This window comes from Salvelinus fontinalis, chromosome 9 (genome assembly GCF_029448725.1).
Source record: "Salvelinus fontinalis isolate EN_2023a chromosome 9, ASM2944872v1, whole genome shotgun sequence".
In the NCBI taxonomy this organism is placed as follows: domain Eukaryota; kingdom Metazoa; phylum Chordata; class Actinopteri; order Salmoniformes; family Salmonidae; genus Salvelinus; species Salvelinus fontinalis.
The window spans coordinates 19341669-19356824 of record NC_074673.1 but is presented as its reverse complement, the minus strand read 5'-3'; the positions used below and the strand labels follow the sequence as shown (position 1 = coordinate 19356824).

General features: G+C 44.2%; 1 protein-coding gene across 1 annotated transcript in view; it reads left to right on the top strand.

Moving 5' to 3' along the window:
• Nucleotides 1-10420, top strand: part of LOC129862959 (uncharacterized) — a 66895-nt gene extending 56475 nt beyond the window's left edge. Inside the window, exons 3-4 of the mRNA XM_055935059.1 lie at nt 10035-10175; nt 10282-10420. Of these exons, the coding sequence (XP_055791034.1) occupies nt 10035-10175; nt 10282-10420 (280 nt within the window). The remainder of the gene's footprint in view (nt 1-10034; nt 10176-10281) is intronic.
• Nucleotides 10421-15156: the final 4736 nt, after the last annotated feature.

Here is a 15156-nt window from a genome sequence, read left to right as displayed (position 1 = left end):
GCTGGGCACAGACATGGTTAGTAAACTGTTACTTGTGAGAAGAAAGGAGAATATTCACATACTGATGCATATACTCAACCAAATAGGATAGCAGTTAAACAGGAGTAGAGTGGTCTGTACTGTGCTGTACTCACAAAGGCCGATTGTGTGTGTTTGGCCCAGTGAAAATCACCAGTGTTCATGCAGCGTAGAGTCAGATAAATATAGAGAAAGAGAGAGAAAGAGGGGGAATGAGTACTTTGCCATCATTTGGCGTGCGCCGCACATTCAGTGCAGATGGTGCAGAGTGAAGAAATAGCTCCACCCTTCAGCCCTGATGCCAGAAGTAGGACTCTGACTAATGAGGAACTCCATATGTATACCGTCCACATATATAATATCCTACAGTATACACACCACATAAATAACACCACACATTCACGCACAAAAGCATGCACACACACATACTAAGCATACTTATACCAGCCACATAAATAGCAGCTTCCAGCCCAGGCCTCCCTCAACCTGCAATATGAATCACAGTTGGTGAGAGGCCACAGCTCTGATGTTACACTGCTAAAATAATGCACATTAGCAACACAAACACAAAGTCACAGAGCTAGAAATATGTACTTACAGGGAAACATAGGGTCAGATTACCATGGATTACAAACATGTACAAAGCATTAACATTACCTGTCAGATGTTCTCCTGCATTGGGAGCAGGGTTAGCAAATACCTTCACTTTTCTACATTGGGTCACACACACACACACACACACACACATGGGGTGATGCACACCACACAATGTGGATCACTAATGAGCCTAATGATGTAGCAGTGTGTGTCTAATGAGAAAGGATGAACTCCAGCAGCTGGATTCACACGGCTAGTCTATCAGTCAGTATGGATACACTCCTGTCATTCAGTGTCAGTGACAGTGACAGATCACAGATCAACTAGCTCTAACAGTCTCACGTCAGAATTCGATGTTCCTCCATGTTTCTCAAACGTCAAATTTCGAAGTTGTTGCAAACATCAAATTTAGAAGAATTTAAGGTTACGTTTAGGCATTAACTCCACATTTTTAAGGTTAGGGTTAAGTTTAGGTATTTTCTCCGAAATCTTCAAGGCCATGTTTCACTTTTTTTTAAATAACAATAATGAGCAGTGCATATAGAGCGACAAGAAAAAATATGTGAACCCTTTGGAATTACTTGGATTTCTGCATAAACTGGTCATACAATTTGATCTGATCTTTACCTAATCACAACAATATACAAACACAATCTTCTTAAATTAATAACACACAAATTATTGTATTTGTCTTATCTATATTGAATACATAATTTAAACATTCACAGTGTAGGTTGGAAAAGTTATGTGAACCCCTAGTCTAATGGCTTCTCCTAAAGCTAATTGGAATCAGGAGTCAGCTCACCTGGAGTCCAATCAATGAGACGAGATTGGAGATGTTGGTTAGAGCTGCCCTGCCTTATAAAAAACACTGCTTGCTATTCACAAGAAGCATTGCCTGATGTGAACCATGCCTTGAAAAAAAGAGATCTCAGAAGACCTAAGATGAAGAATTGTTTACTTGCTTAAAGCTGGAAAGGGTTACAAAAGTATCTCTAAAAGCCTTGATGTTCATCAGTCCACGGTAAGACAAATTGTCTATACATGGAGAAAGTTCAGCACTGTTGCTACTCTACCTAAGTGTGGCCGTCCTGCAAAGATGACTGCAAGAGCACAGCGCAGAATGCTCAATGTGGTTAAGAAGAATCCTACAGTGTCAGGTGAAGACTTACAGAAATCTCTGGAACAAGCTAACATCTACGTTGACGAGTCTATACATAAAACACTAAACAAGAATGGTGTTCATGGGAGGACACCACAGCAGAAGCCACTGCTGTCCAAAAAACCATTTGCTGCACGACTGTAGTTCACAAAAGAGAACCTGAATGTTTCACAGAGCTACTGGCAAAATATTCTGTGTACAGATTAAACTAATGTTCAGTTGTTTGGAAGGAACACACAATACTATGTGTGGAGAAAAAAATCACAGAACATCAAAATCTCATCCCAACTGTAAAGTATGGTGGAGGGAGCATCATGGTTTGGGGCTGCTTTGCTGCTGATGGAGAAATGTATTCCCAAGTTTATCAAGACATTTTGCAGTAGAATGTAAGACTATCTGTCCGCCAATGAAAGCTCAACAGATGTTGGGTGACGCAACAGGACAATGATCGAAAACACAGAAGTAAATCAAAAACAGAAGGGCTTCAACAGAAGAAAATATTCCTTCTGGAGCGGCCCAGTCAGAGTCCTGACCTCAACCCGATTTGAGATGCTGTGGCATGACCTCGAGAGCGGTTCACACCATTCATCCCAAGAATATTGCTGAACTGAAACAGTTTTGTAAAGAGGAATGGTCCAAAATTCCTCCTGGCCGTTGTGGAGGTCTGATCAGCAACTACAGAAAACGTTTGGTTAAGGTTATTGCTGCCAAAGGAGGGTCAACCAGTTATTAAATCCAAGGGGTCACATACTTTTCCCACTATGCACTGTGAATGTTTACACCGTGTGTTCAATAAAGACATGAAAACATAGAATTGTTTGTGTGTTATTAGTTTAAGTTAAGCAGACAGTTTGTCTATTGTTGTGACTTAGATGAAGATCAAATTTTATGATCAATTTATGCAGAAATCCAGGTAATTCCAAAGGGTTCACATACTTTTTCTTGCCACTGTATGTATGAATCTGATATGTAACTTTTTTTTCAATCTGACATTGGATATTTAATTGATGATGTACTTCTGGGCTGCACGCGCACCATATATATAGAACATTGTCCAGGCTTGATGTAGATTCAGGTGAATACTTTTGGAATGCTGAGCCATTGACTACCTGGCTGCACCAGATGGCAGTGTGCGAGTGGGTTTCTTTTAAAAATTAAGCACCGGACTACAGCCATGTCGTTTTGAACTTAGAAGACCTTTAGACAGGAGTAGGCAAGAAGGAGTCAGCCGAGGATGGCTAAAGTAATGTTTAGTTGGTCAGAAAAGTAACTTTAGTTACCGAGTGAGTGTATTTGATAACTGCTGGCGTTTTACACTTAGCTCATTAGCTAGATAATTAACTAACTGCAATTATCATTAAAAAATATCTAGCTAGCTACAGTAGCTAAGTACTGTATCTGTCAGATGTAAAGAAAGCAGGATCGTGGCATGTCAGAAACAATGCACGTTGGCTAGCTAGCTAGCAAGCTAATGCATACAGATGTAATTTGGAGGTGAAGCTTACTTCCTGAACTAAGCAATAGAGTAGATACTTCTAGAATTAATATGGTTGTCATTTAGCTAGCTAGCTACCTAGGCTAATCACCCTATTTGAAGCAGTTTTGGCTGCAAAATTAGCCTGGCCTCACAGGCTGCATCTGGCTAAGCTAGCAGCTAACTAACGAGTCAATTAAGGAGTATGTTGTTGTCATGTTGGAATAAGTATAGATTGGAATTGTTAGTGAAATTATACTTGGTGCCATAAAATAATAGCTTAGCTATGAATTCACATGGATGCCATGTAATTTGTCTTAAAAGTTTGTGCATATTTTTTCATCCGCTCTGTTGGGTTTCTACGAGTTGTCACAGTGACAAAGTCAAAATTGGCCAATCTTAAAAATTAATGAAAACAAACTTTTGCTTTTTGGTGTTAATTTAAGGTTAGGTATACGGTTATCAGTGTGGTTAGGTTAAGCTTCGGTTTGAGTATTTCTGTCTGTAATAAAGCCCTGTTGTGGGGAAAAACTAATTCTGATTTGCTGGGCCTGGCTCCCGAGTGGGTCGGCCTGGCTCCCAAGTGGGTGGCCCTATGCCATCCCAGTCCCACCCATGGCTGTGCCCCTGCCCTGTCATGGAAAATCCATAGATTAGGGCCAAATGAATTTATTTAAATTGATTGATTTCCTTATATGAAATGTAACTCAGCAAAATCTTTCAAATTGTTGCATGTTGCATTTATATTCTTGTTCAGTACAAATGTCTGGATTTGATTAGAGCTTTGATCAGTATGAAAATTCAAACCTGAAGGTACTTGAGCCTGATGAGCCATCTATTAAATACATTTGAGCCTTACATTAAGGACATTTTAATAATCCCAAGCCCAAATGATTGTGCCTTATCCAATAAATATATAATATTGGCTACTGCACATTACGCAGGACAGAGAAACATAAAAGCCCATAGATATGGCTCGTTATATGCTCTCTTGGGGAAAAAAAGAGAAACTAGCTCCAGTAGGCTACTGTTTTTGAACTGTATTACTGCTTGTGCTTTTAGTTCCGACAATATCTAACAAGCAATATCTAACCATTTCACAACATATAACCAATACACACAAATCTAAGTAAGGAATGGGATTGAGAAAATAGAAATATATGGACGAGCAATGTCAGAGAGGCATAGACTAAGATTGTCACGTTCGTCGTAAGGAGGAGACCAAGGCGCAGCGTGATTGGAATACATTCTTCTTTTATTCAAACGAAGAACACTTAAACAAACTAACAAAACAACAAAACGAACCGTGAAGCTATAAACAACTAGTGCTGACAGGCAACTACACATAGACAACTACCCACAAATACAGGTGGGAAAAGGCAACCTAAGTATGGTTCTCAATCAGAGACAACGATAGACAGCTGCCTCTGATTGAGAACCACACCAGGCCAAACACACATGAATACAAATCATAGAAAAAGGAACATAGAATGCCCACCCAAATCACACCCTGACCAAACCAAAATAGAGACATAAAAAGCTCTCTACGGTCAGGGCGTGACAAAGATTCAGTAGAATAATATAGAATAAAGTGTATACAGTGCCTTCCAAAGTATTCACCCCTCCTGCCGTTTTTCTATTTTGTTGCACTACAACCTCTAATTTAAATGGATTTTTATTTGGATTTCATGTAATGGACATACACAAAATAGTCCAAATTGGTGAAGTGGAATGAAAAAAATTCAAAAGAACGGAAAAGTGGTGCGTGCATATGTATTCACCCCCTTTGCTATGAAGCCCTAAATAAGAGGTCCCGGACCGTGGATCATCGCCGGAAGCTCCGGACCGTGGATCGTCGCCGGAGGAACCGGACCGTGGATCGTCGCCGGAGGAACCGGACCATAGATCGTTGCCGGAGGCTCTAGACTGAGAACCCCTGCTGGAGGCTCTGGACCGCCGACCGTCGCTGGAGGCTCTGGACCGCCGACCGTCGCTGGAGGCTCTGTGCCGCCGACCGTCGCTGGAGGCTTTGTCGCTGGAGGCACCGGACCGGGGACCGTCGCTGGAGGCTCCGGACCGTAGACCGTCTCAGGAGGTTCCGGACCGTAGACCGTCTCAGGAGGTTCCGGACCGTAGACCGTCTCAGGAAGCTCTGGACTGTGGAGGCGCACTGGAGGCTTGATGCGTGGGACCGGTACTGGTGGCACCGGGCTGATGACACGCACCTCAGGGCGAGTGCGAGAAAGAGGCACAGGACGTACTGGACTGTGGATGCGCACTGGAGGCTTGATGTGTGGGACCGGTACAGGTGGCACCGGGCTGATGACACACACCTCAGGGTGAGTGCAGGGAAGAGGAACAGGATGTACTGGACTGTGGATGCGCACTTGAGGGAGAGTGCGAGGAGCAGGGGAACAGGACACACCTGACTGGGAAAGCGCACTGGAGAGAGAGTGCGAGGAGTTGGCACAGGACGCACTGGGTTGTGAAGGTATACTGGAGACCTGGTGTGTATAGCCGGCATCAATTGTTCCGGAACTAACACACGTTTCAGGACGAGTACGGGAAGCTGACTCAGGTGGCACCAAACTGACAACACGTTCCTTTATTCCAAATCCGTGCGTCCTCCACCAACTCAACAACTCCCTCATTTCTCTCTCCTCCAAATTCTCTTTCTTCTCCCAGCCTGGCTCTGGTTCACTCCTCGGCTCCGCCGACTGCTCCATGTGCCCCCCAAAAAATTATTGGGGTTCCTGTGGCCTACCTCCCCGATGTCGTTGCTGTCCTCTCATGCTCCTTGGCGACTCCCGCCAAGGAAGGCGATCCTGTCCTGCCAGGATTTCTTCCCAAGTCCAGGATCCCTTCCCATCCAGGATCTCTTCCCAAGTCCAGGATACTTCCTCCTCCTGGGCACGCTGCTTGGTCCTTTGTTGGTGGGATCTTCTGTCACGTTCGTCGTATGAAGGTGAGACCAAGGTGCAGCATGAGTAGAGTTCCACATAATTTTAATCAACTGAAACTCACCTAACAAAACAACAAACAACCGAACGAAACGTGAAGCTATACGAATAGTGCAGACAGGCAACTAAACATAGCACAAGACCCCAAAAACACAAAAGGGAAATGGCTACCTAAATATGATCCCCAATCAGAGACAACGATAAACAGCTGTCTCTGATTGGGAACCATATCAGGCCAACATAAACTTACAATACACCTAGATGACCACACCCCTAGACATACAAAAACCCTAGACATACAAACTAGCGTACCCACCCTAGTCACACCCTGACCTAAGCAAAATATATAGAAAAACAGAGATATCTAAGGTCAGGGTGTGACAACATCGCTTATAATATAACAGTTCCATTTCACGGCATGCTGTTCATATAAAGAATGTATTATAATTTACCAGTTTCTCGCAGTTATTTATCCCTGGAAAAGGGAGTGGTTTTGGGCAGTAAATCTCTGTAACCAGGTTCCCGCCATTCAACCCCAGAGGAATATGGAGCACTCCGTGCCAGTAAGTCATATGATTTTTTTCCTTTACATTGTATTATACCATTTCAAGAGCTAATACTACACTCATATAAGAAGTGAAGAAGCCCTATGCACCATACAAAGGTCTACTCCTGGAGTAACTCCCTGTCAGAGAGACTGTGATTAGAGGGTTAGGCAGGAGACCCTGGGCCAGTGGTAGGTCAGGGGTGAGGGCTCTCTTTCAAGCACACTCACTACCTCTATCCATCTCTCTCCAGGTGCTACAGAGACAGACTGGTCCAAGGACCTCCAGAGCCTTCTGACCAATTACCTGCGATCTCTCCAGAGCACAGAGAACTAAGTTCCACTCGTAATCATATACTTGACGCACCATGTAAACCTCGCACCATGTAAACTTCACTATGGCAGTCTGCTTGTGTGATGCTGGCATATTATCCAGGGCCAATGGTTGGATTGGATTTACTGTACTCACTCCAACTCATGCTCTCTCCTCCCTGTAAGTCTCCCAGACTTTAAAACTAGCATGTGTCCATCCCCCTTTCCTCATGTTGCTCTTAAATATGCAGACAAATACACTTAGAGTGTATGATTTAAAAGGTCTAAAATAAATGCAAGTCTCATGTCCAGAGTGCATACATGTGTATTAATGTATATCAAACAGGTGTCTCAAATAACGAATGTGACAAATGAATATAAGTCGGTGCTTGCGTCCATAGCAGTTTGTATTAATTTGAGTGGTTACATACAATACATGTTGACAGAATGTCTGCGAGACAGAGAAAGACTGTTGCTGTACTCCCAGGTAAGGCCCTTGCTTCCGGAACCACTGAAGACCCCCAGTATTCAGTCAGGAAGCTAGAAGATGTGTGTCACCATCCAAGCCCAAGTCACAGCACGCAGTGGCCTGATAGGGGGATGATAAATACAATATGTACCTTTCACCAAAGCCATGTTCACTGCACATGTTGCTGAACAATTCAACCATTTTGCTAGTGTCATTGATATTGTAATGTATGTATTGACATTTGAATGTCTCTCAGCCTATCACACAATGCTATTCAAATTAGTTGATGTATGTGATGATGCTGAGGGGGAGTTTTTGGAGAAGTGTGCGTCGGGTTGGTGCTGGGGTCAACTGTGTTCATCCAAATAAATGACAACTTGATTATTTTATAGGATATCATCAGCCTAAACTGTTTATGCTAGTCAACAAACTATATGCGAGTTTTTGTGGCCTTACATGCTCGTTACAATATGGAAATTCACATACAAATATTCAGTTCATAAGCATTGACTGAAATACCTCTAGGGTCCTGTGGTGAAAGACTGCTGTGCAACAGCTTTCTTCCCGGGCTCTTATTCACAAAGCGTCTTCAGAGTAGGATTAGTGATATAGGACCAACTCCCCCTTGTCAATGTAATCATTCATTGTGATATAAAAGACAAAACTGATCCTAAAATCAGTACTCATACTCTAAGATGCTTTGTGAATATGGGCCCTGGTCTGTCTGCATGCTGCATTCTAGTGATCAAACTCCCTCTTCATCTGAAATGCAACACCAAAAACATAAATAAGAAATAGCCTAGTCAGTAAGTTAGTTAACTTATGAAACACTAATGTAGATGTGCACAAGCCTATTCAGCCAAATTATACAAAAACAACAGCCTATTTGCAGTGAAATCCAGAGGGGTGTTTTTCTTGCCTGATACAGCTTGACTGTAATGTGTCTGTGTGTAGCTGGTGAGATGAGTCAGGCGCAGGACAGCAGGTATGAGTAATGAAAGCAATTTTACTCAATAACATAACAATACACGTCGTATAAATAGAAGGCCACAAATACGGACCGCAATACAATAAACAATTACTCACAAACAAACATGGGGTAACAGAGGGTTAAATAATGAACAAGTAATTGGGGAATTGAAACCAGGTGTGTAAGACAAAGACTAAACAAGTGGAAAATGAAAAGTGGATCGGCGATGGCTAGAAGGCCGGTGACGTCGACCGCCGAACGCCGCCCGAACAAGGAGAGGGACCGACTTCGGCGGAAGTCGTGACATTGACAGCTTCAGAGTCTTCACCTGAATGAATGTCACGGGCAAAATCACATGCTGCGTCATGCACTTGAGGGGGCGTTGCTTACATGCACATTTTTTTCTTTAGCAGCCACCCCCCCAAAAATAGTATTTATTTTCTATTGCCATCTACAAGGGGTGTATATTCTATTTAGAATGGCAACTTTCACTTGCAACATGGCCTTTAAGGTTAGGCATTAACTGTGAATGGTTAAGGTAAGGGTTAGGATAGGATAGGGTTAAAACAACAACTTTCTATGGCTGGATTTGAATTAGGCAGATGCTTACACCCAGGACCCAGCCACCATCCCAGCCCACAATACCCTAGTGGAGAAAAGGGGACAAAAATGGCTGCTTCCATTACGGCACTTTGTTTCCGTGGAGTGGAAGCTTATTATCTTGATATGCATTATTTTATTCCCTTCATAAAACACTGATGGAGAAAAGCGTGTTACCTATTCTTTGTGCTCCATCTTGGAATAGCTATTCACAGCTCCCTCATTCCATTACAGAAGATATAACACTAAGTTAAAACCCCACAAAACACTTAATTCTCTACACTGCTAATTAAATGATTGTCCGAAATCTGATAAAGTCCATTGGAACAGCGGTTTGGTCCTTCCCCATTAGGAGAGAGACTAGGTTTTAATACATGGCATTAAATTGGGATTCTTACAGTGCATTTGGAAAGTATTCAGACCCCTTTGCTTTTTCCAAATTTTGTTACGTTACAACCTTATTCTAAAATTGATTAAATCATCAATCTATAATGACAAAGCAAAAACTGATTTTATTTTTGCAAATGTATTTAAACGAAAAAAACACAAGTATTCAGACCCTTTACTCAGTACTTCATTGAAGCACCTTTGGCAGCAATTACAGCCTCGAGTCTTCTTGCGTATGACGCTTGTAACGATGTATACTGACAGTCAGGAAGCAAGTTCAGGGAGAGAACACATTTAATAAATAAATGAACAAAACAAGAAACACAAACAGTGCACTGACATGAAACAGCAATAATGATGACTGGGGAAGAAACCAAAGGGAGTGACATATAAAGGGCAGGTAATCAAGGAGGTGATGGAGTCCAGGTGAGTGTCATTATGCCCGTAACGCTGGTGACAGGTGTGCGCCCTAATGAGCAGCCTGGTGACCTAGAGGCCGGAGAGGGAGCACACGTGACAGTACCCCCTCTCCAATGCGTAGCTCCAGCCGCAGGATGCCAACCAAGATGACAATCGCAGGGATCAGGAGTGGACCGGTCACCTTTGCTAAGGCATGGGAACCTGTCGATCCGGCTGAGGCGCGGGAGCATGACGACCTAGAGCGCTCGGAGAGAGAGCATACGTGACAGTACACCCTCCCCGACGCGTTCGGCTCCAGCCGCAGGACGCCAACCACAGGGACAATCCCAGAGATCCAGAGCGGACCGGTCGCCTCCGCTGACGTGCAGAAACCTGACGAACCGGCTGAGGAGTGAGAGCCTGATGAGTCGGCTGAGACCTCCCCGGTTGCCTCAGTTGAGGCACGGGAACCTGTTCACCCAGCTTAGGCATGGGAGCCTATCGAACCCCCTGAGGCCTCCCAGGTAGCTCCGCTCCAACACCTGGACCGGACATCACCCCCAACACACACAAAAAAAACTCTGATGTTTCCCTTTGTTGAGTTGTCGTTCTGTAATGATGTACGCTGAGAGTCGGAAAGCAAGTTCAAGGAGAGAATACATTTAATTAATTAATTAACAAAACAAGAAATACGACTGGGGAAGAAACCAAAGGGAGTGACATATAAATGGCAGGTAATCAAGGAGGTGATGGAGTGCAGGTGAGTGTCATTATGCGCGTAACGCTGGTGACAGGTGTGCGCCCTAACGAGCAGCCTGGTGACCTAGAGGCCGGGGAGGGAGCACACGTGACAACGCTACAAGCTTGGCACACCTGTACTTTTAAGATGACACCGAAGAGGATGGCTGACGTTTTACGTGCCCATAACCAATTGTGCTATTTTGTTCGTTTTTTTTTTTGTGTTGTTTAACTTTTTTTAAATGTATTTTGTGCATAACGTTGCTGCTACTGTCTCTTATGACCGAAAATAACTTCTGGACATCAGAACTGGGATTACTCTCCACAAACTAGAAGAAGCTTTTTCCTTTAACGAGTCCGATGAGAAAGATATACTGCTCTCCCAGGAACAAGCCTATATCCCGTCATTTGCGTGAAGAAAAGACGGAGGAAAGGAGGATGCCGATCGGGCTGCCTTTTGAGAATCCGTAGGCGAGCGAGTAAACTCCCACTGTCATCAATTCTACTTGCTAACAAGGAATAATTGGAAAATAAAATTGATGACCTACGATTACGATTATCCTATCAACAGGACATTAAGAACTGTAATATCTTATGTTTCACCGAGTCGTGGCTGAACGAAGACACTGATGATATAGTGCTGGAGGGATTTTCAATGCACTGGAAGAACAGAGAAGCTAAGAGGGGTGGGGGTGTGTCTTTTTGTCAATGACAGCTGGTGCGCGATGTCTAATATTAAAGAAGTCTAGAGGTATTGCTCGCCTGAGATAGTGTGGTCTACAGCTTATCACAAGGTACTCTACCAAGAGAGTTCTCATCTATATTATTCGTAGCCGTTTATTTACCACCACAGATCGATGCTAGCGCTAAGACCGCACTCAACCAACTCTATAAGGCCATAAGCAAACAAGAAAATGCTCACCCAGGAGCGGCGCTCCTAGTGACCGGGGACTTTAATGCAGGCAAACTTAAATCAGTTTTACCAAAATTTTACCAGCATGTCACATGTGCAACCAGGGGGGAAAAACTCCAGACCACCTTTACTCCACACACAGAGATGCATACAAAGCTCTCCCCAGCCTCCATCTGGCAAATTTGACCATAATTCTATCCTCCTGATTCCTGCTTACAAGCAAAAACTAAAGCAGGAAGTACCAGTGACTCGCTCAATACGGAAGTGGTCGGATGCTACGCTACAGGACTGTTTTGCTAGCAGAGACTGGAATATGTTCTGGGATTTATCCGATGGCATTGAGGAGTATACCACCTCAGTCATCAGCTTCATCAAAAAGTGCATCGACTACGTCATCCCCACAGTGACCGTAAGTGCATATCCCAACCAGAAGCTATGGATTACAGGCAACATCCGCATCGAGCTAAAGGCTAGAGCTGCCGCTTTCAAGGAGCGGGACACTAATCCGGATGCCTATAAGAAATCCCGCTATACCCTCACACAAACCATCAAACAGGCAAAGCGTCAATACAGGATTAGGATTGAATACTACTTCAACAGGCTCTGACGCTCGTCGGATGTGGCAGGTCTTGAAAACTATTATTTATTTATACTATTTATTTATTACTATTATGGACTACAAAGGGAAACCCATACGCGAGCTGCCCAGTGACGCGAGCCTACCAGATGAGCTAAATGCCTTTTATGCTCACTTCGAGGCAGGCAACACTGAAGCATGCATGAGAACTCCAGCTGTTCTGTGTGATAACGCTCTCAGTAGCTGATGTGAGCAAGACCTTTAAACAGGCCAACATTCACAAAGCCGCGGAGCCAGATGGATTACCAAGACGTGTACTCAAAGCATGTGCGGATCAACTGGCAAGTGTCTTCATTGACATGTTCAACCTCTCCCTGACTGAGTCTGTAATACCTACATGTTTCAATTAGACCACCATAGTCCCTGTGCCCAAGGAAGCGAAGGTAACCTGCCTGTCACGTTCCTGACCTATTTCTGTTAGTTTGTTTTATGTGTTAGTTGGTCAGGACGTGAGTTTGGGTGGGCATTCTATGTTTTCTGTTTCTACGTTGGTTTATGGGTTGCCTGGTATGGCTCTTAATTAGTTAATTAGAGGCAGGTGTTTGGCGTTCCTCTAATTAAGAGTCATATTTAGGTAGGTGTTGTCACAGTGTTCGTGGTGGGTGGTTGTCTCCTGTGTTTGTGTATGTCGTTGCGCCACACGGGACTGTTTTCGGTTTGTTTGTTTTTCGGTTTATGTAGTCTGTTCCTGTTTCATGCGTTCTTCGTTATATGTAAGTTCTTATGTTCAGGTGCGTCTACGTTCGTTTGTTGTTTTGTTAGTGTATAGTCGAGTTCGTGTTTTTCTTTAATAAATAATGTCTACAAACTCCGCTGCATTTTGGTTCAATCCCTGCTCCTCCTCTTCTGATGAAGAGGAAGAGGAAAGCCGTTACACTGCCTAAATGATTACTGCCCCGTGGCACTCACGTCGGTAGCCATGAAGTGCTTTGAAAGGCTGGTCATGGCTCACATCAACAGCAACAAAACCTAGACCCACTCCAATTTGAATTCGACCCCAACAGGTCCACAGATGACGCAATCTCAATCGCACTCCACACTGCCCTTTCCCACCTGGACAAAAGGAACAGTTATGTGAGAATGCTGTTCATTGACTACAGCTCAGTGTTCAACACCATAGTGCCCACAAAGCATCACCAAGTTAAGGACCCTGGGACTAAACACCTATCTCTGCAACACCAAGTTAAGGACCATGGGACTAAACACCTATCTCTGCAACTGGATCCTGGACTTCCTGACGGGCCAACCCAGGTGGTAAGGGTAGGCAACAAGACGTCTGCCACGCTGACCCTCAACACTGGGGCCCCTCAGGGGTGTGTACTTAGTCCCCTCCTGTACTCCCTGTTCACCCACGACTCCAACACCATCATTAAGTTGGCTGATGACACAACAGTGGTAGGCCTGATCACCGACAACGATGAGACAGCCTAAAGGGAGGAGGTCAGAGAACTGGCAGTCTGGTGCCAGGACAACATCCTCTCCATCAATGTGAGCTTGCCGAACAGGCCCCCATTAACATCAACGGGGCTGTACTGGAGCAGGTTGAGAGTTTCTTGGTGTCCACATTACAAATGATCTATCATGGTCCAAACACACCAAGACAGTCGTGAAGAGGGCACAAAACAAAATCCCCCTCAGGAGACTGAACACATTTGGCATGGGTCCCCAGATCCTCTAAAAGTTCTACAGCTGCACCATCGAGAGCATCCTGACAGGTTGCATCACCTCCTGGTATGGCATCTGCTCGGCATCTGACTGTAAGACGCTACAGAGGGTAATACGTACGGCCCAGTACATCACTGGGGCCAAGCTTCCTGCAATCCAGGACCTAAATAATAGGCGGTGTCAGAGGAAAGCCCATAAAATTGTCAGACTCCAGTCACCCAAGTCCTAGACTGTTTTCTCTGCTATTGCCCGGCAAGCGGTACCGGAGTGCCAAGTCTAGGACTAAAAGGCTCCTTAACAGCTTCTACCCCCAAGCCATAAGACTGCTGAACAATTAATCAAATGGCCTCTAATCTGTAACCCCGCACACTGACTCGGTACCGCTACCCCCTGTATATAGCCTCATTATTGTTATGTTATTGTGTAACTTTTTATTATTTTTTACTTGAGTTTATTTGGTAAATACTTTCTTTACTCTTCCTGAACTGCACTGTTGGTTAAGGGCTTGTAAGTAAGCACTTCACGGTAAGGTCTACACTTGTTGTATTCGGCGCATGTGACAAATAAAGTTTGATTTGATTTGGGAAGTTTCTCCCATTCTCTTCTGCAGATCCGCTCAAGCTCTGTCAGGTTGGATGGGGAGCATCGCTGCACAGCTATTTTCAGGTCTCTCCAGAGATGTTTGATCGGGTTCAAGTCCGGGCTCTGGCTGGGCCACTCAAGGTCATTCAGAGACTTGTCCCAAAGCCACTCCTGCGTTGTCTTGGCTGGGGTCGTTGTCCTGTTGGAAGGTGAACCTTCGCCTCAGTCTGAGGTCCTGAGCTCTCTGGAGCAGGTTTTCATCAAGGATCTCTCTGTACTTTGCTCCGTTTGTTTTTCCCTTGATCCTGACTAGTCTCCCAGTCCCTGGCACTGAAAAACATCCCCACAGCATGATGCTGCCACCACCATGCTTCACCGTAGGGATGGTATTGGCCTGGTGATGAGCGTTACAAGGTCCCCCCCCCCCCCAAAAAAAAAACAGAGGGATGGGGTTGGAGAAATGTAACCACTCCCTAATTCATAGACAGACCTATGGATGCAAGGACTGACCATCCATGATATCCAAATTATAGTTATAACTATGTTCTGAGGCTATATAGTGTTTGTTTACATGTATTTTGTTTACAAACATTCTGGGGCGGGTTAGACTGGCCAATGCCAGATGGGCTGGTCAAAATTGACACAGAAAAATATATTTTGTTATATAAAAAATTCAACTATGAGAAAGGTGACATGTCTTTCTGCTCTATAATGAACCTTTGGCTGATC